Source organism: Diplotaxodon limnothrissa, linkage group LG20 (assembly GCF_057381915.1).
Source record: "Diplotaxodon limnothrissa isolate DT_005_m linkage group LG20, D_limnothrissa_male_GT1.1, whole genome shotgun sequence".
NCBI classification, from domain to species: Eukaryota; Metazoa; Chordata; class Actinopteri; order Cichliformes; family Cichlidae; genus Diplotaxodon; species Diplotaxodon limnothrissa.
In genome coordinates, this window is record NC_140615.1 from 11640861 (window position 1) to 11667073 (window position 26213).

The 26213-nt window shown below is 41.7% G+C and overlaps 2 protein-coding genes across 2 annotated transcripts in view; both read left to right on the top strand.

Moving 5' to 3' along the window:
- The first annotated feature begins 6795 nt into the window (after positions 1–6795).
- Positions 6796–9282, top strand: tmem82 (transmembrane protein 82). The gene is made up of 6 exons (XM_085345202.1): positions 6796–7100; positions 7207–7276; positions 7442–7640; positions 7803–8217; positions 8398–8585; positions 9076–9282. Exons 1-6 carry the CDS (start codon positions 7007–7009, stop codon positions 9154–9156), a joined length of 1047 nt encoding a protein of 348 aa, XP_085201328.1. The 5' UTR covers positions 6796–7006; the 3' UTR covers positions 9157–9282.
- A 3250-nt stretch (positions 9283–12532) lies between these two features.
- spen (spen family transcriptional repressor) overlaps positions 12533–26213 on the top strand; it is a 28458-nt gene continuing 14777 nt past the window's right edge. The window contains exons 1-3 of the mRNA XM_085345201.1: positions 12533–13116; positions 15891–16211; positions 22509–23123. Of these exons, the coding sequence (XP_085201327.1) occupies positions 13034–13116; positions 15891–16211; positions 22509–23123 (1019 nt within the window). The 5' untranslated portion in view covers positions 12533–13033. The remainder of the gene's footprint in view (positions 13117–15890; positions 16212–22508; positions 23124–26213) is intronic.

Here is a 26213-nt window from a genome sequence, read left to right on the forward strand (position 1 = left end):
TCCCCTACGGGCATCGATGGATGTAGTACCCCATCACATATCCTATGATGTAAACTGCCACCAGTGCAGCTACGGCTCCTGCTGCTTTTACTACTATTCCAGTGCTGCCGACACACATGTTGTTGCAGATCCTGTGAATGGGAAAGAAAGGGGGCGGGTTTATTTGGTACCTGTGGTTTGGTACCTATGGTGGATGTAAGCTTAATTTTAATGGATTAATAACATGACCCCACTCTACACCTTTAAAACAAAGTTATACCACAGTTCATTCAGAACTTGGAGCGATCCCATTCACAGACACACAAACACTGTCAAAAACACAAGTTCCCTGGAGGAAGTAACTACATATCATTTAAACTATAAAAAATAGGTTGCAGGAAGTTTAAGTGAGATGGATACATGGATAAAACCTACTACAACCTTTCTCCTACACTTGATTTAAACTGTATGGTCAATGTCAAACTCATAAAACCTGGATTCTTTTTATTAAACACATTTAACCTTTGTCAGTTTAACTTAGTCCTCATGTGGTGTCAAGCCCAGCTGCTATCCTCTAAGTCTCACCTCCTCAGTGAGGACTGTGAAGCCTCTACATTCATGTTGATGTTGTCCTCATTCCAGCGGTCGTACTGCACGCTGCCGGAACCGTTGGAGTCCATGAGGACAGTTTTCCTTCGTCTCAGGGGCTGATCTGCTGGAATCACCGCTCACTCACTGCTTCAGTGTTGAGCTTCACTGCGCTCTGAAACAGCGAGTTTGGACAGTTGTGTCTTCGTAACAAAATACTAACACTTTTAGGGTATCTTAAAGTCAATCAAATATCTTGGGGCTAAACCATAGCTCATGACTGAAATAAACCAGTTCAAAAAGCAGTGACTGAAGGATTACAAATTCCCTTTATATCCTCACAGTCTTACAAAAGTCTTGCTCACCTGTAGGAGTCACAAACACTCACCAGCCTGCTTAGGAATCTCTGCTCTCCGGCACTTGTAAATCAGCGACTGAGACGAAGGGCTGTGCCTCAGCCTGTCATAAGTCCTTTGCTCCTAATCCATCTGTTGTTTTTGACCCTGTTAAATGACTCTTTCTCAGTGATAAAGGCCAGCTCGATGTGGTTTGTTAGTCTCCTGTTTCAGCAGAGCCTGTGCAGATAGTGCACTGCTTAGCAAAGATAGTTGATTTTGTAGAGTTTAATGGTTTGGGCTAAACACAACAGCATGCAGGTTTACTGAAAAGGCAAAATGCAGTACTGTAGTACAGTCCGTGTACTGTTTCAGACACATAATTCAATGATCCCTGCGACTTACTTTAATTACAGTGCATACAAGGTAATACCTCAAAAGAAGCAAAGGGATTTTGTTTTTACTTACCTTGAAGTGTCATATTTTAAGCTGAGAAGTTGAGTTAATGAGAATCCTGCGTGTGAACGAAGTCGTTAAGTTGATTTAACCAGTCTGGTTAACAAACATTCAAATCATTTGATCCTTGAAATCGGAAGGAAGAAGAATCGCGGTAGAAGACTTCAGCACTTTGGATTGACAATCTGCAAGGATATAGTGGATCCTAATAAGACTACAGCTTGCACCAGTGTTGTTTCACTCTGCTTTAGACATTCTGCAGGTAGAGGTAGAGACTCATTCATCATTAACTTGAATGCTGTACACTGCTGCCCACTTATGGACACGCACTGAGCTTGCCTGCAGCCTATTTCTCCTTTCCCTATGTGATACATCTCCCACAAACCTAAAAATAATAAGCAATATTGTACTTCTTTAGATTTTCTTTCTAAGGAGCCAGACTTTCAGATATTTTAACTGGTCTTGAGCAACAGTTCTCCAGGGTTTCTGACGGTCTTTCAAAGTCTTTCTTTAAATATTGACTGTGTTTTCACTCGTTTTTCAGTCCAGTCCTTGTAGCTCAACATTTTAAGAGAAATATTTGTTTTTGTTAACACTGACATTGAAATTTTAAAAAAAGGCACCAAAAAGACACCTAACTCAAGGGACATAACAGACAACTTAGCAAGGAACAATGTTACATTGTATCTTAGGCCCCCAAAAGGTTGATTCTGTTCATCTGGACGTGGCGTTTTCAGTGGGAGAAACGTTTCGTCGCTCATCCAAGTGTCTTCTTCAGTCTCAGCTGACTGCAGGTTTCCCCAGCCTTATAAACAGTACATTTGCATAATGACTGAAACCAGCCTACTGAATGAACAGTGGGCTGTGAGGTCAGTTCCTTGATCATTAATATGAAAATTGTCATGACCACCAACAACCACTCAAACCAGTGATCCTCCCTGTCCAGGATGTGTCCATCCTCATCACTGAAAGAGTGTCAACTGGCTTGTAGGTATGAACAGACTGCAGTCCTGGCCCGACGAGTTAGCTCTTCTGTCTTGTGCCATCCGCTTAGCGGCTAAGTGGTATGAGGGGGGAGTCAGGTAGGCTCTTTATGTGAAAAGGGAAAGACCATCTCTGAATCGAGGAGGGGGCCTAAGTGTACATCTTTCACCATCTTACAATGCTGTGATTGCAGCCATTCCCCAACTCTCTGTGAATGGTGCTCATGGCCATTGATCAGTGGTTGTTGGTCAATGGTCATGAGAATTTGCATATTAATGATCAAGGAATTGACCTCACAGTCCACTGTTGATTCAGTGGGCTAGTTTTAGTTATTGTGCAAATGTACTGTTGATAAGATTTGGGGAAACCTGCAGTCAGCTGAGACTGAAGAAGTCACTTGGATGAGCGACGAAACGTTTCTCCCACAAAATGCTACGTCCAGATGAACAGAATCAACTTTTTGCGATTTCCTTACCTGGATGATTGAGCATGCATCAAGACCAGTGTTGGGTAAGTTACTTTAAATTAGTAACTTAGTTACATTACTAGTTACTTCTATTAAAAGTAACTCAGTTACTTCAAGTTACTCGTTACTTTCAGAGTAACTAGTTACTAGGGAAAGTAACTTTGGTTTAACTCAGAATTCTCTTGTTAATGTGTTGCCTCAGTAACTGGATACCCAGCAAGATTGACAGTCTTCTAGCTTGCTTACTTGCCACAAGTGCACTGTGCCACCTACCAATAGAAAGGAAAAAATAATGTGCACATTTCCACGAGAGAAATCCCACGCCTGATTCTATCCTAGCCATTCTATCCTCGCTTTTTACATCCAACACAAAAACTGCAGTCGTGGTGCTTTTGATTGTACTCAGAACTCGGAAATTCTGCCTTCTGAATAGGAAGATGTAGGTAACACCAGACTGCAGATGAGCTGCATACAGAGCTGGACTGGGACAAAAAAATCGTCCCAGGCATTTTGACTAGAGACCGGCCCACCATTATAGGAAAAATCATAAAGCCTTTGAATGAAAATAAGCACTGTTGTGACAGTGATGTTCACTGTTTTGATGGTATATATGTATCAATCTATCAATTGTTTGTTGTAAGACTCAGATAATTATTTTTTTTAAAAGTGAGACATTTTAAATGAGAATAAGAAAGTATTTCCTTGTGCCCCCCTTTCCCTTTTAATTCCCTACATGGACCTCTGGCAACACTTTGCTAGACCCGCCCCTGCACAGTTACCAGCTGTCAGCTACTTAGAAAAGGATCCTGGTGTTATTTGTCTCTCAGAAACAGTTCATAACTTCTCTTCAACTCATTCATGTTAACTAAAAGGTAAACCTGTTTCTCCATCACAGCTCTGATGATTCAGTAAGGACATCTCCTGGTTTCATCTTCATGTTTCCCTCTCACCACATATCCAAACCGATATCATGACCAGCAGCTTTACAGCTGTGGCTCCAGCCAACATCAGCTGATACTAGAAATTAATATTAAATAAATTCTAACAACAGCTGATCAAGCTTAAACGTGCTGCTGTTGTTTACTGCGACATCCGCTGGTTTCCTCTTTCTGGCGCAAAGTGGGCGATAAACAAACAAGAGAGAAAAGCCGATCAGCTGATCATTGATCAGTTTCATGATTGAAGTAGAAACAGGAGAGAGATGGTGAGAGGATGAGAGAAGAAGAGGCAACTGTGCAGCAAAGACACAGAGTAACTCCAGCTTTGTGTCTTTTTCATTGTAGCTGAAACATAAACTGTGTTCCTTTTCACCTCAATACGAAACGCGTGATATTTTCTTTGAATACGAGACGATTCCGTTTTTTACTAGACGGTTGGCAACTCTAATAATTAACCTTATGAACAAAATAAAGTTCAACATCAGTAACATAGCACCACCCAGCTGTATAGAAACTCCGTCATGCTAGCTAGCACGCAGTACGAAAAAGTCAGCACAACAAAAATAAACTCCAACTAAACTTGGTTCATATCTGACCCAGATGGACTGCAGGTCGTAACTTCTTACCTGAAGTTCAGTTCACCTGACACTCTCGGACCAGCGGCCGCTTCGGGTCTCTCCTCTTGCCTCCCTTTTCCTTCATCCACCTGCTGGTTTCCACCACTTGCTAATGTTATTGAATCTGTGAGAGCTAGCTCTGCGATAGCCACCACACGAAGTAACGAATAACGAGCCTATCTAAATCCCAGTAACGAGTAACGCGTTCCCGGTTTTGGCATAATAACTAGTTACCGTGCTCGTTACCACAATAATAACGTAGTTACTGTAACGCGTTACTTAATAACGAGTTAGTCCCAACACTGATCAAGACATTGTATCTTATGGCACTTGGTTACTACAAGAATGTGACGAAAACACGCAATTTGTTCCAGTTTCTTTCACTGAGTCTAAATATCAAAGATGACACAGTTTAGCAGGGATACAATAGTAATTTTTGCAACGACAAGGTGATTCATGGTTAGTAGTGTGTCCTTAAAAAAGACCTGACATAAGACCTGAGGGACGGATCTGGTCCTTCAGCTGATCTATCCACTGTTCACTGAAGCTTCAAAGGAAATGGTGTCAGTGGAAGGGTGGCTGTCAGGAAGCCATTCTTAAGGAATCACTCTCATTATAGAAGGAGGAGGTCAGAAAAGAGGTACAACAAGTGAATGTCAACAGCCATATGTATAACACTGTGGAGGCTGGTTTAGGGACACCTTTTAGCCAGTCTTGTCAAAACTGATGAAATTATGAACACAGAAACACAGATTTTGATTTTGAGCCACCATACACGACCATTTGGAAAGAGTGTGATTTGGATCATTGCCATAAAGTCATTGCCAAACACACTGCCAATGCAGTAAAAGCATAACTGAATAAACACACTGAATAACACACAAACAGTGGAACACTGACAGTCATGGGTTGGCCCCCAGCATTAATCGAGCAGAGTGGGATCATGTTGACAGAGAACAGAACAAAAGCCAGCCAACATCCAAAGAAGAGCTGGATGTCCTTAAAGAAGCCTGGAAAACTATTCCTGAAAACTACTTAAAGACATGACAAGAAAGCTGCCGAAGAGAGATCAGAGTGTGTTCAAAAATAACGGTGTTCATACCAAACACTGGCTGTCAAGTCTGTACTGTACAAACTGTTATACTGTATTTCTGTTAGGGTCCTGGGTTTTTGACTGAGTGTTTTGAGTTTCCTGTGTTTTTTGTCACTTTGTATTCTCATTGTTGGTCTTTAGTTACTCCCTTGAGTGTAGTTTCTTGTGTTCCGTGCTTTGTGTTTCCCTCTGTGTATTATTTTTCATCTCTAGCCTTTTGGTTCTTAGAGTTCTCTGCCTTATGGTTTATGTCTCTGTGTTTCGGGGTTGCTCTGTCTCCACTGTGTCTCAGTGTTATACTTCCTGTTTTACTTTGAAGGTCTGCGTCTCATGTGAGTGTATCCTGCTTTGCTTCCTTGTCTCGTCAGTTCTGATTTCTCCCAGCTGTGCTCTCCTTCTGTGTCTCATTCAGCCTTGTGTTTCTCTGTGTCGGTGTCCCGTCGTCCCTCATGGCTGTGTTTCTCTGTGTGGTTTCCCCGTGAGTTTACCTTATTCTTTCCCAGTTTAGTTTTTGTGTTGCATGCATTTTCCTTTCCAGCCAATAAAGCTGTGATTTTGTTCATCCCTCGTGTCTGAGAGCCTGCATTTTGGGTCCAACTCCTGCCTGCACACAGCTGACACCTGACGATTTCTTTGTACCTTTGCATTTTTCCAATAACACATGAGGTGACTTTTGCACACTGCTGTATATTTTGCTTCAAACAACTGTTTCTTGATGAGATAATAAAATATTTGTAGAAACATGACACTTGAACTTGTGCTTGCAGCTATATTTGAGCTCCATCTTCTCCCAACTTTAAATCTACCATTACACACCTCATCCCACACACTTGGTATAACTCAGGGGTAGGCAACTCCAGGCCTCGAGTGCTGGTATCCTGCAGGTTTTAGATCGCACCCTGGGTTAACACACCTGAATCAAATGATTAGTTCATTACCAGGCCTCTGGAGAACTTCAAGAAATGCTGAGGAGTCATTTAGCCCTTTAAATCAGCTGTGATGGATCATGGACACATCTAAAACCTCCAGGATACCGGCACTCGAGGCCTGGAGTTGCCTACCCATAACTCTTTAGGTAATTACTGTGCACACTCTAATTTCTTTTCACGTATTATTATTACAATATTGCTGTTTAATAATATTGCAAGTCTACAACTGTTTCTTGTGTTTAATGCCATCAGAATAATCCCACGCTGTTACGTGCAGATCACCACAGAACTCAGCGAATGCTTGCGACTATATTTCAGCGAGAGTGTAAAGTCTTTCCCATGGTGCAATAACCTCCACTATCTTGCCATGACTCAGGCCTGAGGGTGCCTCTGCTCCACTGACACTCAGTTGAACTTTGGTACAGGACACAGAACAGGCTTCTGGGTGAGCAAAGCACAACGCTGGGGCAACAGAAAGAAAACGGAAGCGCTGAGCTGATACTTCACAACACTGTAACGCGATCTATGAACCATAAAAGATGAATCTTGAGAGTGCAGATGCTTAAAGTAGCTTACTTTTATAGACATTCAAGGTGATTTTTCCTCCCTTGAGGTAGTACTATGTTCTCTTTCATCACATGGCTTCTTCCAACTTCCTACTTCTTACCAGGGTGGCTGACTCTAGATATAAATCCACTGGAAAGTTTACTCCAAGGTGAGTTCCTCATCCTTCAGCACGGCTGCGGGCCATTTATTAAAAGAGTAAATGTCTGAGGTTTGTTATTACTTGTGCTCGAAATTCACGGCTATCTGACCTGCAGGGCTGGTAGCTGCATGTGGGATCTCTGTGCTGTGCTCCCTGTTGAGAGTGCATTTATTCTTGGAGGAGAGGTGAGAGAGGTCGCCTCTTGTGTACAGACTTATGTGGTGTTTTGCTGAAGAATTTCCCATTTTCACTTTTAAAAATAATTGATTTTAGAGGGATTTCATCATCCACACAGTTTATTTTTATGTCTTTGATGTGACTTTTTTTTTCCTCCTCCCTACAACTTGGAGCTGGAGTAAAAAAAATGGTGAAGACACATCAACTCGGAAGACATCCGGTCATCCGATAAGGACAAAACCTGGACTTACTGGGCTGCTTCAGTTTCTCTTTGTAACTGGGATACTGTGTGTAGTGGGCTCCCGTGTGGCCTCACTGGTGGTACTAGAATTCTGTCTTCGAGCTGTCTCTGGATTGGTTACAGCTGGACCAGTAAGAAACCAATTATGTGATAAAAATATATATGAATATGCCTCAGCTGTATAAGGTGATTTTTCTGTGGCTTACTCTGCTGAGTTGGTGTCAGGATGAGTCGCGACAGCCATCGTCGTCTGCTTTGATTCATTCATCACTCGTGCTCCTCTTTTTTCCCAGGAGTCGGGGAAATTTCTGCAGCAGCTGTTAGTTCAAAGCCAGTTCTCTCTGGGTTGCGCCCTAACCTGCAGTTTGCACTTTCTACACGAGGGGGCGGCGCAGCGCTGGCTATGCTTACTCCTGGCAGCAGCACTCAGCTGGTTTCTGGCTAGGCAGGCCACAAACCTGCTGCACCATGTCATAGCTCTGTATAAACTCCACAGCTCACAGGGCTACTGCGGCATTTGCATCAGCCTCCTCACATCGGGCAGCTCCCTGCTGCCCATGCTGTGCAGGACCATCATCATTACCTTCTCTGTGGCTGTGCTGGCTGCTGTTTCAACCATCAACCAACATTTCCTCTCTGCAACAGAAGCCCTTAGGTTTTGGACACCACTTACTATCTGCTATACGCTGTTGGTGGTGTACATGCAGGGTGAGAAACATTTAAAGACATAAGCCCTTACAAAGCGATATGCCAGTAGCATCACTTGCTTCTCAATTCACCTGACTAATCACTACAGCATCTGTGGCTGATCTAAGACATTTGTTTAGTTTGTTTAAATGCAAATGAAATACTTCTCCCTAATAGTCCTCTAATGTCATGGTTCTGTAGAAGAGCAACACCGTCTGCCTAGCAGCCAGGCCGTCCTCAACGCAGTGGTGGTGCGTCTCGGGGGTTTGATGGTCCTGATGCTGACTGTTGGACGCTGGGCAGACGTGTTCCACATCCTAATATGTTTCCTCGGAGAGGCTAGCTGTCTACTCCCCACCAAGGATCTGCTGGATGCAGCATCCTCACAGGTCAGTGAGTCTCCCTGGGAGCGGCACACGGGGCCAAAAGCACTTCGTTCCCACCGAGGCCTCCCAAAACTGGAGTAGAATATCAATATGTTCATTAGATGAGTCTCAAGATGACACTCGATTTTTCCAACTTGTATCCCGGGTGGAGAAGGTTTAAGACCCCCAAGACAGATTCAGGTCAACGTGATCTCTGACTCAGAATACTGAGTCTACTTTTCCTTTCACTGAGCTGACCTATTTAAAGTTGCGGGGTTTAAACAAAGTATAATGCAAAATAAAACAAATATAAAAAACCTTGCATTTGAATAGACTTTTAAGGTGAGTCGGGTCTGTTTTGCTATTAAAATGTAGCTCATGTGGTGATTGAGAATCATGCATATCAAGAAATCATGGCTACATTCACTAAGCTATATGTCTGGCTGTAGCTTAACAGCAGGCATGTCTTCAGTCACCCATGTTTCTAGCATCATATTTTGCTGTGTTCACACAGGATGAAGAGGATTATACAGAGTACAGAAGGAGGGAGCGTCAGCAAACACCACGAGCCTTCAAGAAGGAGCATCAGAAATAGGCACTCTGGGATTTTAAAGCCTGCACGTCTCTTTAATGGCACTATTTAGTGGAAATCATATCAAGGCAACGTTGCTTTCTACCTACAATGTAGTATACATTTTGTATTAAATATTTGACACAACTCATCATGTAAGGAATGTTTACAGTCTTTTCACATTTTCTAAAAGAACAATTTCATGGTTATCAACAACTATTCAATAGGCAGCCTTTCAACAAGTCCTGGAGTTCATTTTACTTCTTAGGATGCTAAGGATGTGTTTTTAAGCTTGTTTTCTTCCTGCTGGTTAGTCATACTGTTTCAACAATAATGGTTATCTGGGTCTGTGTGACCTCTTGGGAAGATTTACCGTTTGAGATCATTTCCAGTAGAGCAGATTAAGGTCAAAGTTTTTTTTTATTCAGTAGATTTCGCATTTCCCAGCATTTTCAGTTGAGAAGCAATACAAAACCCATTTTTTATATTTCACCAACGCTGAACCCCTTTCTTTTATTCTTGCAGTATAAGGTAGGCATTCAACAGAAACAGAATAATAAAGCTGCACAAAATAGGAAATTATTCCATTTATTGGAAAAAAAAAACCCGACAGAAAATGTAAATTTAGACTCCCATATCACGTCGTCGTTTTTAACCATTAAAGCAGTCGCTGTTACAGCAGGTAAATGCACTCTACAGAGGAGCTAACATTACTAAGTGTAGTACTGACATGACTGCAAAGATCCAATAACTGCATACCACACAGCCTGGGCAGTGGGTAAGCTTATTCGTTTATTGTTTTGTTGTTTGTTCACTTATTTCCCCGCGACAGGCCCGCAAACACCATTGTGCTCTGCTAGTGTTCAAAGGCTGTGTGCTTGAAAAGAAAAGGCAAAATGGCTGACGACAACGTTAGTGCTCCAAAGACACACAAAATGGCGTTAGACAAAGAAAAGGCTAGTTTACTTGATTATGCGTCGACCTTAGCTCCATTTTGTTGGACAAACACGCTGTTAAACAGCTAGCAAGCCGTATTAATTCACACTGTTGTTGTAATGGCAGCAAATTCGCTTTATTAGGCTACACTCAAAGGGGCTTTTTATGAGGAAGTTTGAGATACCGCCCTTCCAGCCTGTGCTACATTGTCTCAATAACAGTAGCCAAGGTTAAAGCCTGACTTCGTGTGACAATTTAACACCCATATCGAATTAAATCCACAATGTGTCGCCGGTGTTATGCCCATTAGATCTGTCTTTATTGAGAGCTGTGGACAGACAGAAACATATTCCATGAGAGGGTTTTTGTTATGTCAGTCCCGTCATCCCGTGTCAAAAAAAATTACAGGGGGAAACATTAGCCTGACGGTCCAGTTTCCACGATAATCCACGTCTGAAAATCACTGAAGATGAAATTTAGTTTTTGGTGTCTAGTCGATCCACCAAAATGAGAAATTGTACTCCCAGAGGTTTATTAGACTTTTAATGGAGTAAAGTTCCACATCAGGACGCTTTCAGTAGACATAGGGAGGACGCTCTGAGCACCCGAGTACGGTGAAAATGCCCATAGAACTGACTGAGCACCGTTGTAACCTCCTCTGGAGATTTCCAGATTGTTCTGTCTTCATCTGATAGGCACAGTGGACGCATGCGCAAAGCAGTTTCGCATGTCCCCTGTTACTGCATTTTAACGCAGGCGCACTTCTCCCTTTAAGTATTCTTAATATAGTAACAAAAGCAGAATAATGCCCCGCTGTAGTTGCAGCTTTATTTTCAAACCAAACAAGCCAGTGATCATTTTCCACAGGCAAAAAAAATTACAAAAAAAATAAAAAAAATAAAACAATTCAGCTCCAAGGAGGATTTGGGCACAACACAATGTGGAGAAAATAGTTGTTCATCTACCATTTTACTTAAATGTTGACGCCCCTCTTGATTATGTGGACATCATTATTTGGTTCGTTATTTATCAGTCATGGTGGTCATTCAGAGAAAGTGTGCATGTTTTATAATGGGGATAGTCGGTCAAAGAAAAATACACACACACATACAGTTTGTATTTTCCCTTACAAGAGGGCTTATCGCCACTGTACTCTTGGACTTTTGGACAGGGGCCTGATTGTTTTGTGTTACTTATTAGCTTAAAGTAGAGCTCAGACCAGGTCAAAGTACTTGACTTAACAGCTCCCAGTGCCTTTTGTAACCCAGTAGTAGAAGCTGTTAAATATGTCAAAGCATCTTTTTTTTTGTTGCTCTGACAGACTGCAGGTGCAACATGCAGAAGGCATATGTATCAATTCAAAGTTTAAAGGTTTCAAACACATTCAAACTACCTCAGTGTGGTAAAGTTTCTTACTGTAAACTTAGCCGTGTTGTCTCGAGTTTGCTGGATTGCTTTTCTGGACGATCCGGCTTGGGGATTCTGAATTTTGGGGATTTTATTTATTGTGTCACTGCCTCAGCTTTTCTTTCTTTTTTTTTTAACTGATCTAGCAGTACGTTGATCTTTTCCATACAAAAGAACAGTTTCCCACATAAGTTTCATATCTGTCAAAATATGAAACTCATGAAAATCCACCTAAACTTCCTGTAATTTCACTTGACACACTGACAAGCAAACTATTTTCTGTCATACATAAGTTATGAATTATGTGGTTTCCCCTATTTCCCTGCAACAGTGCCTTATATCAGCTTATGTGGAAACATTTTTGTTTCAGTTTTCACACACTTAAGTGCAAAACTAAAGGGATAAACAGAAAGTGTATTGAACCCAACTGAACGAGACAAAAAGGCCCTCCTGTGGTGTTTTGTTCTGTTCCAGATAGCAGTCTACTCTAAAACATCCCACCAGTGTTGGGAAGACATAGCATATTATTCACACTAATTCAAGTTAAGGAGAAAAAAAAATCTCTTAAACTTATTATAACTTATTATAATAAGTTGGTCACAGATTAACTTGCAGCACATTCATGTTAGATTATTAGCATGCAGAGTAGCCCACAGCTGTCCTTCAGTTTCCTGTTTCCTGTGTGCAAGTTTCCGCTTCAAGTGTCAAAAACTTCAACACAACCTGTGATTAGAATGAGAGTGCATCTAGTCTCCTGATTCTTATGAATGACTGGACTGCAGCTACTGCTGTTTCTGCTGATTTGTTGTGCAGACAAACAGAGCAGTGATCTGAAGTCCCAGCAGTTGGATATGGTAAATGAGTGCCAACCAGCTAAGTGACAGGGAACAACACTGAAGGCTTTTGTAACTTTTTAACATGTGAGCTGATGGCTCACTTTACAATTATGGGGTGACATTTTTTTGCCTGTGCTTTGATAACAACTGAACTATTACAACGTTGAAACATAAAAATACCAAACTTGGGCTCACTGTGTGCTGTGCGCAGGATGATTCACCTTGCCACACTTAACTGCCACTGATGGGATCCTCTTGTGAAGCTGCAGATGTCAAAGCACCACCATTCAACCAGGGGTTTTCTCACGCATGCGCAGGGGTGAAAGACCGTCTCATCGGGGGGGAAAAAAGAAGTTCACACACAAAGCCACGCCTGCGCGGTGTGCCTCTCATTACAAGCGAAGTTGCTGCATCTTTTTAGGAAGCTACATGCTTTCTTTCGACACCCAAAGGTCGCATGGTGTCAGGGACGCGCCTAGTCACGGGAACAGACCGGAGCGCGTTCATGAGGTGCAAGATCGCGCTTTAACACTGAAGAGTATCAAACAGCGTGCGGGGATACAGCCTAATGGTTTACATTGGGCCACAACGAGCAGTCAATGATTTGCGCCAAGCATCTTTTTTCTTGTCCGCCGTTTATTTTGCAGAGCTTTTGTATTTTGCACGGGGAGAAACGGACATAGCAAACTCATCTGTATGATCGGGGAGCAGGAGCACACAGTATGGTCCGGGAAACCAGACATTTATGGGTGGGAAATTTACCCGAAAATGTACGAGAGGAGAAAATTATTGAGCACTTCAAGCGGTGAGTAGAAACACAAATGAGCGGCGTGTGTGTATGTGTGTGTGTGTTTGTGCGCGTTTTGTAATGTTAAGAGCGGTGCACGTCCAGCATCTCTCTCTCTGTTGTGTCACATTTTAGAGAAGTCGGGATGAAGCAGGAGGTTTCCCTGTAGCAAAGTCCCATTTGGCAACTGTGCTGTCAGTCCCCCCTCTCTCTCTCTCCATACACACAATCCGAGCAGCAACAACAACACACGGTGCTCCTGCGTTTGAGCTGAGACGAAAAAGCAAAATCTGCTAGCACGCCTCAGCCACCCCAAGCCAAGCAGCCAGCGGACATATGGTTTTGCCATTTTGACACGCTTATTAACTTGTCGAGCTAGGTGATAACTTTACTCACCCCTCTTACGTCTTCCTGGTGCGCATTGCCAGCAGGCTGATTTTTAAGCAGGCTGACTTTTAAGCAGCGTACCTTTCCACCGGGTGACCGTAAAGAAGGGGCTTTTTCTTGTTTATTGTTTATTGTTTTTGTGGTGCACAGTCAGTGTAAACAAAGTTCAGTCTACCCGGAGAGCCCCGTGCTTTTATACGTGCCCGCATCTCCGGCAGACACCATAAAGTCTCTGTGTTTGCTTCTGCTGTCTGACTCGACTCTGTGAGTTTGTCAGGTCACTGCTTCCAGTCAGACCTGCACACACAGACACACACACACCGCGGTGTATTAGCACGCTGTGCACCCATCTATGAGAGCGTGCCGTTTGCTCCGTTCCTACATCTTAACACAAGTCTGTAGAAGCCGAAAGGTGACGCCGTCACGCCGCCGTCCACGCTGCAACATCGCCGCGGCAAACTGGCTGTGATTGACCGGGCTCGGCTGTGCCGCGGAGCAGATGTGCAGTGCTGTAACGCTGTAGTGTTTACAGAAAATGGTTGTTAAAACGGCGCTGACTCGCACAGCCTGCAGCGTGATCTGATTTCAGGGGAGATCAGACAGCATATCCATGTATACACACGCACACACATGTATATTTGTAATGCAGCCTGCCATAATCGCACTGAGCTCCATTGCTACTTTTGGTTAAGAGCGAGCCGCTGGAGACTGTGTGCCTTTAGCTCTTTGTTATCTTCCTCGGGCTGAACAATGATTTAAATACGTTTTCTTTCTATTTTTTTTCCCTGCGTGTGGCTTTCACGGTTGTCTGCGCGCTCTCGCCTCTCTCCTCTCTCGGCTGTCAAGGAAATAGCAGCCCGCGTCTCCGTTCATATGCTGGAAACCAGACAGCCCCAAAAACACCAGTTTGCCCATATGAGACCTTTTTTTTTATTGTTGTTGTTTTGGATTTTTAATTATTATCACTGTGTGGGCGTCGCCATATCGGATGAAAGCTGCTAAATGGCAACATTAATCCTTAATAACCACAGTGTAACCGAAAGCCATACTCGTCCCACAGCACCCCCCACCTCCCCCACCCTCATCCAAACCTACAGCTGGATGAAATATAAAAACAGATGATATGCATTTGGTGCTTTGCCCTCTCGCGGTCTTATTATTTGCAGTGGGTTGATGCAGAGACTCAGCTACAAATATGGCTCGTATCTAATACGTGCAGCCTCCGAGAGCAGCAGTAAAAATGAGCTACCTATATACACCGTTTTATTTACATAACCCCCTGTTTGAAGTACAACGTAACGTTATGTTTGGGGGGGATGGCGACTGGCAGCATCTCTTTCTTTTTTGTGCAGTAGGGGGAACGGTGCTGGCGAGCCCTTTCCCCCCTTTTTTTCAGCTCGCTACCTCAGCTCCAGCGTTAACCCAGAGGTAGCGAGGGTATGCAGGTGCATGACAGCCCAATGTGTGATAGAAGTCATTGAAGATGGGGGACGACAGAATGAGTAAGCAGTGTGAACAGCTTTTCTAAAATGGCGTCGGGGGCTGTTCGGTGTTGGGAACTGGCATGCCAATAAATTTTGTGATCACCCTACTGTCTGTCTTGGACAGCAAAAAAAATCACACTGCTAAAAGACCCATTTTTTTGGTGGTGGTGCGGGGGGGGCTATAGAAGATGATAACAGCTTATTAACTCTCAAGTGGGAGAAATTTTCTGTAACAGCCTCCTCATCCCAAAATTGAATCCTCAGTTCATCAGGTGTTTTGTCATTTTCAAGACTGAAAAGGGTGTATTCAGCAATTATAACTCCCTTTACACCTTAAAAATAAATATAGGCTATAATATATAATATAAATATACTCTGCATGTGTGTCTTGTATACACACACACACACACACACACACACACACACACACACACACACACACACACACATATATATATATATATATATATATATATATATATATATATATATATATATATATAAATAAATAAATCAGTAAATTAATGAGGAATTTCTTAAAGAAACCCCATCGCTGTATAAACTGCTCAAACCTCATCTGTGTGTTTTTCAGTAGCTGTGTCTTCGTGGCAGCACCTTTTGCTCGGAAAACATGCTAATTTTAGAAAATCTATGCATTTATTAACACGCAATGTGGCAGGGTTTCAAGTCCAGTTGCTGGGTTACTGTTGCCGTGTTAGAAAGTATCACAGTAGGGAAAGTAAGAGTAGCAAAATTGCCTCATCTCCCTCGTTGCCACAGACATTTGTGCACATGTACGCACAGTCAATTTCAGGACTGTGCAGAACCCTGTGTGTTTTTCAACATTCCTAAAAAGTTATGCAACACATTTGCAGCTGCAAACCTGGTGGTAACCATGCTTTTAATCTATTCTGACTTTAGATATGGACGAGTGGAGAGTGTCAAGGTCCTGCCCAAGCGGGGATCAGAAGGTGGAGTCGCGGCCTTTGTGGATTTTGTGGACATTAAAAGTGCTCAGAAGGCTCACAATGCTGTCAACAAGATGGGGGACAGAGACCTGCGCACTGATTACAATGAACCAGGAACAATTCCTAGTGCGGCGAGGGGGCTGGACGATAGTCTGTCCTTAAGCTCTCGCGGCCGGGATGTATCAGGATTCACAAGGGCGGCAGGGGGGGCCGTGTATGGGCCCCCCACGTCGCTTCACAGCAGAGATGGACGCTATGAACGCAGACTAGACGGGTAAGTGGACAAAGTTTCTCTGAAGGCAGGGGGAACCGTAGTTTCTGGTAAACACCTTACCTCCAACCATCTTTCACCATCTGTTCATTTACCTGTTTGGGGGTTAAAGAGGAGAAAATGAGCTTGTGTTCGACAATGAAATCTAATAGGAATCCCTTCTAAGTTCCTCAGAGCGCAGCCAGCGCTCCTGGATTCCTACTTACAGGTAGACACTTAAGATATTTTTGTTAAAACGAGGGCACGTTTGCAAGTGTATCTGATAGTTGAATGATAGTCAGTAGTTTAAATGGCTGTTGGGGATTATCTTTGTGACCTTTAAGCATCTCTGTGAGGTGGAAATATCATTTGAGGAAAATACGGGGAAAAGATTGGATATCGTAAAATTTCCCAGGATTATTGGCGATTTCTGGAAAGAGAGAGAGAGAGAGAGAGAGAGAGAGAAAGATAGAGAATACAGAGTGGGGGAAAGAGAGAAAAAGAGAGAGTGGTCCAGCAGCCATCCCCGGGATTCCCCTAATCTGGAGTTACGTGCCCTTGTCGGAGGATTAATATCACCCCTTTTTCATCATGTAACCAAACAACCAAGAGCACACATTACATGTATAGAACACCATTGTTTGGATTAGTCTAATTTGGCTTTAAGTTATAATGCCCACCTCACTGAGGTGTGCACTTCTGTCGCGGGCTGGAGTCATGTGGAGGATCTACAGAGGATATTTATTCCCCACTGTTGGATTAACTCTGGCCCAGTACTTAAAGGATATGCGGTCATTCTAAAGGTATGGGTTGCTTTCTTGGTTCTTTTTTTTCATTTTGTTTGGGATTATGTCTAAAATCAGGGCATTACAAATTGAGTGCTGGGAGACCTCTACTGGTGATCCGACTCAGTAGAATCAACAGAAACAAGTGAGCAAAAGACTTTTATTCCCGCCTTATTTTTGTGGAGATGATTTTTTTTTCTTTTTAAACTTTCCAACAACTGAGACTTGCAGACTCGATGAGCAAAGCGAACATTTGGATCATACAATGCAAAGAGGACTGCTGGAAATTGTGACTGGAAAATTGCTACCATCCATGCTATTGGAGATAACCTACGTCAAATTTCTGGATTACCTCCTTCTTTCCTAAATGTGGAACTATAATTAAACTTTGGATACAATTACACCGTGTCAGCAGCGCGTTGCACCTATGAACAGTGTTTGATATTGACTCTGTCCAGGCTGGGACAGCATGCACTCTCTTCTGCTTGAAAGCGAAAAGGCAGACATAAACATCCAACAGTGTTTTGAACTGTTATGCATGTTGTTCACCGTTGGGATGAGTATGGTGCTACTATGAACAAGAACTTGGATTACTCATGTGACATCTTCCTCATTCCTAACTTTTTTGTGGCCATATTTCCTTCCCTCTACAAAAGGAATTTGACTACTTTGTTGCTGTGAACGGTGTTGGCCAAAGTGGAATGTGCAGGACTTAATGCAAAAGACGCAAGACTTAATTTTTCACATCAACCATTGCTGTTGGGGAATCACTGGTCAACTAAAGGTGGATTCCTGGATATCATGTATTTATTGCATCGGACTGAAATACAACACAGGTTTTGTTTTTTTCACTCCTGTTTGGATGGATATTTAGACTCGGACATTTTCCAGCACACAAAGCATCCTAACATGGATCTCTACAAGGCCAAAGTTGTCCTCATTGTTTTAACTAAACAGACACTACCACTCATTTGTGCTCATGAGGTCCCGTGTGCTGAAGACGAGGATTACGTATTCTGTTGTGAACTAGTTTTCTTCATTTTTTTCCCTTCTCCACTCAACATTTTTGCCCAGTTTTTGCTCACAAAGTTCTATCTCCCAAAATTGTATTTGGAATAATAGGTCAAGTTACCACTCTCTCAAAAGGTTGGTATGTCCTGCCCTGTGCATTTTAGCTGTCCTCTCTAACCCCCTAGTTTGAACCCCTGTCTCTCTCCATTTTCCACACTAACCAAAATAGCTGGTGCATTATTACTGCCTGTGAGTTTGAACCTTACCTGTATTGCTTTCTTTGCTCTGCCTCTCACCTGATCTGACCCCACCTTCAACTCCTTCCCCCAGCCCTCTCTCCTCTTTAGAATTCACAACGCAGCTGATATTTATAACGAATGATCATTGTAAAGATGTTTTTTAATATAAACTATTAATATTTTAACATAAGAAAAACTACAGAATCTTTTAAAATGCTCAAAATTCAAGTATTTGTCACATACCTATGATTAAAGAAATATGCAGTGAAGTGTGGGGGTGGGATTCTCCTAATGGCTAAATGCAGTAAAATAGAAGGAAAAGAAATAAAAAGTGATGTAGATCAAATAAATTTTTTGTGTTTTTCACTAATTCAAGTTTTGTTACAGTCACACTTTAAGATTTTAGTTTGTTTATATATTTATTGCTTAATTAATTTTGCTTTGATTAATTTGATTTAATTATTTGCCTGGGCCCTGAATGTGCACGTAAGCATGTTCGGTCCATGAACCATGATGCTTATATTACCTTGTTTGTCAGAAGTCTTTTTAGTTTTCATTTCTGACCAGTTGCTAGTAAATATTAGTTAATATAAAATCAATTTTACTTAAAAACCCCCAAAACAACATATTTACATATTACAATTCTGCTGATTTAATTTTGGTTCTTATTAAAATGTTGGTAGAGTGACAAGCGAAAGAAAATTGTAGTCATTTGTCAGCTCTGGATCATTTTAAATGAATATCTGAATTTTTGTCAGCTTTAAAACAAGAATCGAAATCCTAAATATCATTTTAAACTCTAGAAACAGTACAGTGGCAACAATATTTTAAGTAACTGTTTTACAAAAATGACCTACAATCCTTCCTGAAACACACGCTGCACATTGAATATTATTTTTATGTAGGATATTCCTTTTGTAATGTTTGTTAGATTTTCTGGCTTTTCTCTGCCACTTATACTATAGAAGCTTTACAATTTAACAAAAGAGATGTATGTAATGTTTCTATGTAATCGTGCAACTCACTGAGTGGTGAAGTGACCTCCAGTTATTAGATTACCAGAAGAAATATTCCTATTTTGTTGTTTTCAAAATTTTCTTTTTAATTAAATTAAACATTTAGATATCGCTAAACCCTAGCTCTGTAGTTTGTGTTCTAGCTTGCAAGACAAAGAGATTCTCAACAATTAGATTCAATTTGTTGTTTGTACTGCAAAGTTAATTTAATTAATTTTTAATTAATTAATTTAATTTAACAATTAACCTCTTATACTGATTTTAAATGGATGTGCATGCGTTGCTCCCATATGACGGAGCCTCCATACAAGGCAGCGTTTTGTCATGCTGCTGGCATGTCTCCTCATAATTATGCTATTCACGTGTCCCAAAACAGGTGCTTAGCATGCTCCGCAGTAGATAATAATCAAACACTGATGGAAATTCTGTCAAGAAAGTCTAACAGAATTATTTTTAAGCTCGATGAATAATGTAAAAGCCGATTTGTGTAGAGTGAAATTGAAGATAAATTGAAAGGTATCTGTTGAGCAGTGAGCCTTGCGCCAGCAAATTAGCATTTTCGAGAGCACCTAGGGGTCAAGGTAATCCGTCATTTTCACAGCCGACATCGTTATAGCATAGATGTTATTCATGAATCCAGCACACAGATGATTAAATCAAATAAGCTGAAAGAGTATTTTCTCCTAACCTGCTCTACTCTTATGTATATGCAACAAAATACAGACGTGGTGTCAGTCTCCTAAACTTAAATTACCCTCAAGAATTTTCAGCAGTGTGAACGCTGCATACAGTCTTTTCTTGAGTCTTACGACCCTTAGCAAAAAGACTTCATGGATGACTTCCTGGTTACTACCTGGTTATGTCAAAGGTTTAACACTGATGAATATTTCCAGGTTTGCCACTTTATGGTGCACAGAAGATGTTAAAATGGGTTATGAATTTAATACAAAGGGTTAGGTTTAAGTGGATGTTTGGGGGTCACCTTAAATATAGCAATAAAGTATGAGCATAAATATTTTGAACACAGGTGTAATGGCCAGATTTGGGAACAAAGCCAAAAAAGAAAAACCTAATCTAATCTTCAGCATCATTTACCAAATGACAGTGAGGAGGAAAGATGCTTGTGTCATATGTTTTAAGAGGAATTGCAGACGCCTTCTGTAACGCCAGGTCTAATCCATTTGCCGTCTCAGTGAGATGCAGGCAGCATCTGATTGAGATGCAGGCAGCCGATTTCACTACAGTTGTGGATAAAGAAATCCAGATCGTTAGGTCAGCTGTTTGGTTTGAATCACCAGATTTCATTAAACTGACATTTTTTATTTGTGCAAGAATTTCCACTAATTAAATGATCCAAATCAAGTGATAGAAGACTTGCAGTGGAATCCCCACTTTAAAGCTCTAGAGCACGAACACTGAAAAACTGTAAATGTAAAACCATTAAACGTGTGATGACACATAAGGAACCAGTTGCGAAGCAAAACTCATTCATGACCGTTTCATAACCCTGACACTGCTTAATTACCTTTAATATGAAGCTTTTTTTTTTTTTGACCATGCAGTTCAACTACGGGCAAATAAAAAAGCAAGGAAATGTTTACATAAACACATTTTTAGACAAATAGATAAAAGCATAAAAAAATTCTGCTGGGCCAAACCTTTCAAAAGATTTGCATTTAGGAAATTTAAAAAGTCAGTCTGTGGAATAAAATGAGATAATGTTTTTTTTTTTTCAAGTCTTGTTAACATTTGTATAGTTTGCACATGAGGCTTTCTTTCTTTCAGACAGTGAGTTGTGCAGTGTGGAGATTGGCAGGAAATGTTAGGGGAGGAGAGAAGAAGGTAGTGCAGGTTCTGGAAAGCACCAGAACTATGGGACCTTTGTCAATGCACAAAATCAACCTCAAGATGTTTCAGTTTTATGATATGGATGTTTGTTGTTTTTTTCTCCTCTCTCTTTTTTTCAGCCTTATGAACAGACTGTGCACACATACAGCAAATACAGTTACTAGTATTATTTAGTTACTAGTACACTAGCTTTATGAAGCTTTGACTAGACATATATTTGATTAGTTATTTGATTAGTTATACCTTTGTTACACAGATATGAATATAATGTTTTTGCAGTAAATTAAATAAGACTTCGCAGTTTTTTCCTTTCTAAAGTCTGACTCTATAATCTAACAATTTTTCCATCCTCTGATTTTAACTTGCTAGAAGAATAAACGCCGTGTTTTTTTTTTATCTACAGAAGCACTATAATGAAGTTTTGTAACTGTTGTCATATTAAACCATATTCTGCCCTGTGTCGGAACATCATGGCTAATTTGCTGATTATAATTTGATCTGAATTCAAACGGTGGTAATTGCCGCCCTGTCCCGCTCATTATGGCGAGTTTGGTAATACGACTGCTGTAATGACACAGCGGTCGTATTACCAAATTAATTTCTGATTGCTTTATTCAGAAAGCGAGTGTTCGGGTCTGAACAGAATGTCCTTTCAGGGCCGTTTCTAATGTACGTCTTCACAAAAGATGCTACTGAGGAGATTCAGTTTTCAGAGGAACAAGTGGTGTCAAATTGTGTAACGATATAAACAAAAGGCTCTTCGAAAGTTACCTCGAAAACCTTTATCCAGGCTTGACTAATAAAACGCCTTTAGAAGTGGCTTCTGTTATAGTGTGCAGACCAGTAGGACTTTACAGCCTATAATGACATAATCTGCCATTCCTGTTATTAAGGTAGCTCTGATATATAATATAGATTTCTGTTCTGTTATAAACCAGATGCATGCCTTTTGCTGAAAATGTTAGTGTGCTATGTTGATTTACTGATATATCTAAAAAAGAATGAACATAAAGCTTATATTAACACCTTGGAGTTGACAGAAATGCATGAAAAACAGTCCGATAGCAGCATTCTTGTTCTAGAAAGAGGATTTCTAGTGTAGCTTTGGTCGCAGAAGAATCTGATACAGTCCATCTGAAAGCCATAAATGGTTTGGCCATGAAAACATGTCAGACTTGATGCCCAGTTTCCTCAAGCTGTTACTTTAATCCCCTTGGTATAGTGCTTTCTTTAAGATGGGGGGAAAAACTAGCTTGGCCCTTCTCAAAACACTTTGCCCAATCTTTCCATGTGTCCAATTATTGACAAACGCACCAGACACACCTGTTAATTTTTGTTTGTCCACTGTCTGATGCTAGCAGCTATCTTTTTATGCCCAAAGTGTAACTGTAATATAACTTGTTGTTTCTTCATGTTTGTTAGGACCGCTGAAAGTCGGGATCGGGGGTACGATCACAGTGCCTATGGACTTCACGAGCGTACTGGTAGCAGTTTTGACCGTCAGCGGCATTATGAAACAGACTATTACCGTGACGCGAGGGAGAGAACTCTAAGCACAGCTGGGAGCGGGTCTGGTACCTCCAGCGGAAGTGGTACAACTGTGCCGTCAGGAGTCGGTGGAACTATAGTTAGTGCCGTTTCTGGGAACACCGGAACAAGTGGATCTTCAGGGGCCACAACGGGAGGAAGCGGAGGGTCTACTTCCAGCGGGGTTGGCTTCTACCGCTCCCACAGCAGGAGCCCTTGTCGATTTGAGACACCCGAGCCTCGCTACGAGTCTCGAGCCCGGGAACCCTTTACTTTGGCCAGTGTGGTTCACAGGGACCTGTATCGGGAGGACAGGGGTCGGCGTGGGGAACGTTCCTACCGCCACAGTCGTAGCCGGTCTCCACATTCGACTCATTCACGAAATCCCTCTCCTCAGAGACTGGCGAGTCAGGCCACTCGTCCTCCACGCTCCCACAGTGGGTCAGGCTCTCACAGCCGTTCCTCCAGTTCAGACTCAGTCAGCAGTACCAGCAGCAGTACGAGTGGCAGGTGAGTGAAGCTTAATCTTTCTGTCAATATTTCTACTTATGTGCTGTTGTTTACCTTTGTGCATCCCAGTCTGTGGCCTTCTGGATCCAAACTGGCCTCTGCACTTGGAAATGAACTCATATTTCCGTCATTATCTGTGTTCAATAAAAAAGCGGTTTCTTCAGCTTATGTTTTTATCATCTGTAACTATGGATTGCGCAATATTTTTCACACCCACACCAAACAAACTCGGACTTGTGCAAGATGTGTGCATTTAACTTCTGTCATTCGTTAGCATAGGCTCTTTATAGAACAGGTGGCACCTATTTATGTGGAAGCTGTGTTTACTTTGCCTTTATGTCGCTTTCTTCACTAGCATGTGTATGTGTGGACAGACAGACACAGTGTTGTGGCCAAACCTGTAAAGTTAGGCTCGTTGTTTCTGTTTTAGAGACTGTGTCATATCTAGAGGCTCCGCCCAGCAGGAGATACAATGGGTGGAAGGTGACAATTGCAGAGAAGTGTCTGCACGATAGAAAAAAAATACATTTCACAAACACGGCATGACGGGGAATATTACTCCACACTTGATTGTCCCCTCCCTCATTGGTTTTTAAAACTTTGCCCGTGTTTTATTTGCTGATAGGAGCCAAAGAAACTTGGAGAATGACCTTTGATACCTTTAGTGACACAATTGTTACGTAGTTAAGATTTGACCTGAACTGCTTTACATAAACTGGATTAAGTTGAGACGCATTTTATTTCTGCTAGGAAGGCTTTACGTTTACAGCTAGCTTGCCTTCGATAGAGTCTGGTTTCAGTATGGATCCATGTGTTATTCAGGTCCTTTATACTTTACATGCTAAACTTATCCTAAGTCTTTTTTTAAAGATACATTTGGTAAAATATAGTACTCATTTTGTCCAAAATAAAACCAAAACACAAGTTTAAAAATAAAGTAAGGTTTAGGTAGTTTGATCTCACACACCCTCTCACACAACCTAACCACAGGTCGAATTATTTGCATACAAAAGCTTAGACTCATACCATAATGGCACAGGATATGTGGACTTTCGATGTTTCATGGTATGCTGTGTGTGCATTTTTGTGATTGTGATGTCAGTTTCATTTTTGTGCATTGCCGTATGTGGCTTTATTTGTGGTAACTGTATTTTCATCCAAGTTTCTATAAATTTACAAGTAAATCAAATGGAGAAGAATCCTGCCGTTTTAAGCATGTCTGCCCAAGAGGATTTACTCCACCGCATAAATAAACATACTGGAGAGGGGTTAACGGCATCACCTTTGGACACAGCAGAGTCCACAGCTTTTAACGACATGTAGCGACACATGTGGTTTGATGAGGAAGTGCTATGGGGAAATTTCAGGAGACGGCTGCTATATTTTTCTCACTGCCTACCTCTGTGTATGGGTAATGGCTCCCCCCCTCCGTGAGATCCAGTTGGAACTGGAAATTTCTGGCCAATGCTGGCTGCCTGCCCACTCCCACAGGCCAGGCTCCGTCAGCAGCTCTTCCGGGAGTGTCTGAGCACAGGAGGAGAAAGTGAGAAGGAAACAAACAGCAGAGGGCCTAGAAAGCTGAGACAGACATGGGAATCATTTGAAATAAAAGGTGGATGAGGCAGCCATGAATTTTGCGACTCATGTACAAATGTTTTTGTACTCATAACTCGATGCAGCATCTAAATGTGAAACTGGGAGGAGAGGGGCGTGTTTTTTCTCATCATTTGGGAGCCATTGCATTTTTTTAAACAGTGGAAGGACACGTTCACAATGCATCATATGCTCTTTTTTCCAGAATGAAAATCTGTATATACAATATTTAATCTGAAATGTGGAGATAAATTATGCATAGTTTTGAAAAGGCAATGTTTAACCTTGGTAATTTTGCAGTTCCCTTCAGTTTAGACAGAACCATGTCTTTGGATATTAGGTCTTTTATTTAAAGCAGTGTTAAAAAAAGTCATATATTAACTGTTGTTGTTTGTGCACTAGTAGTAATTTCTGGCATTTTCTGGCACACACACACACACACACACACACACACACACACACACACATATACATATATATATATATATATATATATATATTAGGGGTGCAACGATAATCGTATCGATATTGAACCGTTCGATACAGTGCTTTCGGTTCGGTACGCATATGTATCGAACAATACAACATTTGTAATTTATTTTATCAATTTTCCTTCTGACGATGCTGTCTGTGTTGAGCGCTCAGTGAATCTGTGTTCGACTACTCCGCCTAGGCTGCACTGTCCAGCGCAGATCCACTGAGCGCTCAACACAGACAGCATAGTCAGAAGGAAGAGCGCAGGGCAAGCTAGCGAGACAGAAGTTAAGCTCTCCTTTTAACATGGACCTCCCCCACTCTCATTCAGATCTGGCGTTTGGAATTATTTTGGTTTTCATGTGACGTATGACCCTGAAGGTAAGCAAGTCATGGACTAAAGTAAAACAGTATGTTGGATGTGCCATGCAATGCTCAATTACATTGGTGTGAACTAGTGTGTTAGCGCAGTTAGCTCGTTAACGTGTTGGCCGTCTAGCCCCATGCACGGAGCGATCGGCGGTAGCTCGTTAACGGAGATTTGCCGTGTTGTGGCGCTAAGGTCATTTCAACGAGATTAACCTGAAAGCACTAGTGGGAACACAACGAATATGACTGCACATTTACGCCAACATCATCCTAGTGCAAAGACAAGTGGAAGCAGACAAAAAACAAGAAGCATGCTACTAACTTTAGCCGAGTCATTTAGACAGCTGTTAGCACATGATTCTCCTTATGCTGCTGAGAATATAGCCCAGAAGAAGCGGATAGTATAGCTTTTATTTTGGAAAGAGCCATTTCTCTGTAATAAACTCTCTTTTCCAAAGATGAGTGATTCCTCAATCAGATACAGGGCTTGCAATATCGCTAGCCCGACGTCCCGGAGCTAGCGATTTTTTTCAGTCGGGCTACCAAAATTCTATCTCTTCCCTGCCCATCGGGCTATTGTAGGAAAAATATATGTCAATGCTTTTGCATTCTTTCAGAAATGTAGCTGGGTAATTATGTCATTGGCATCGGTGA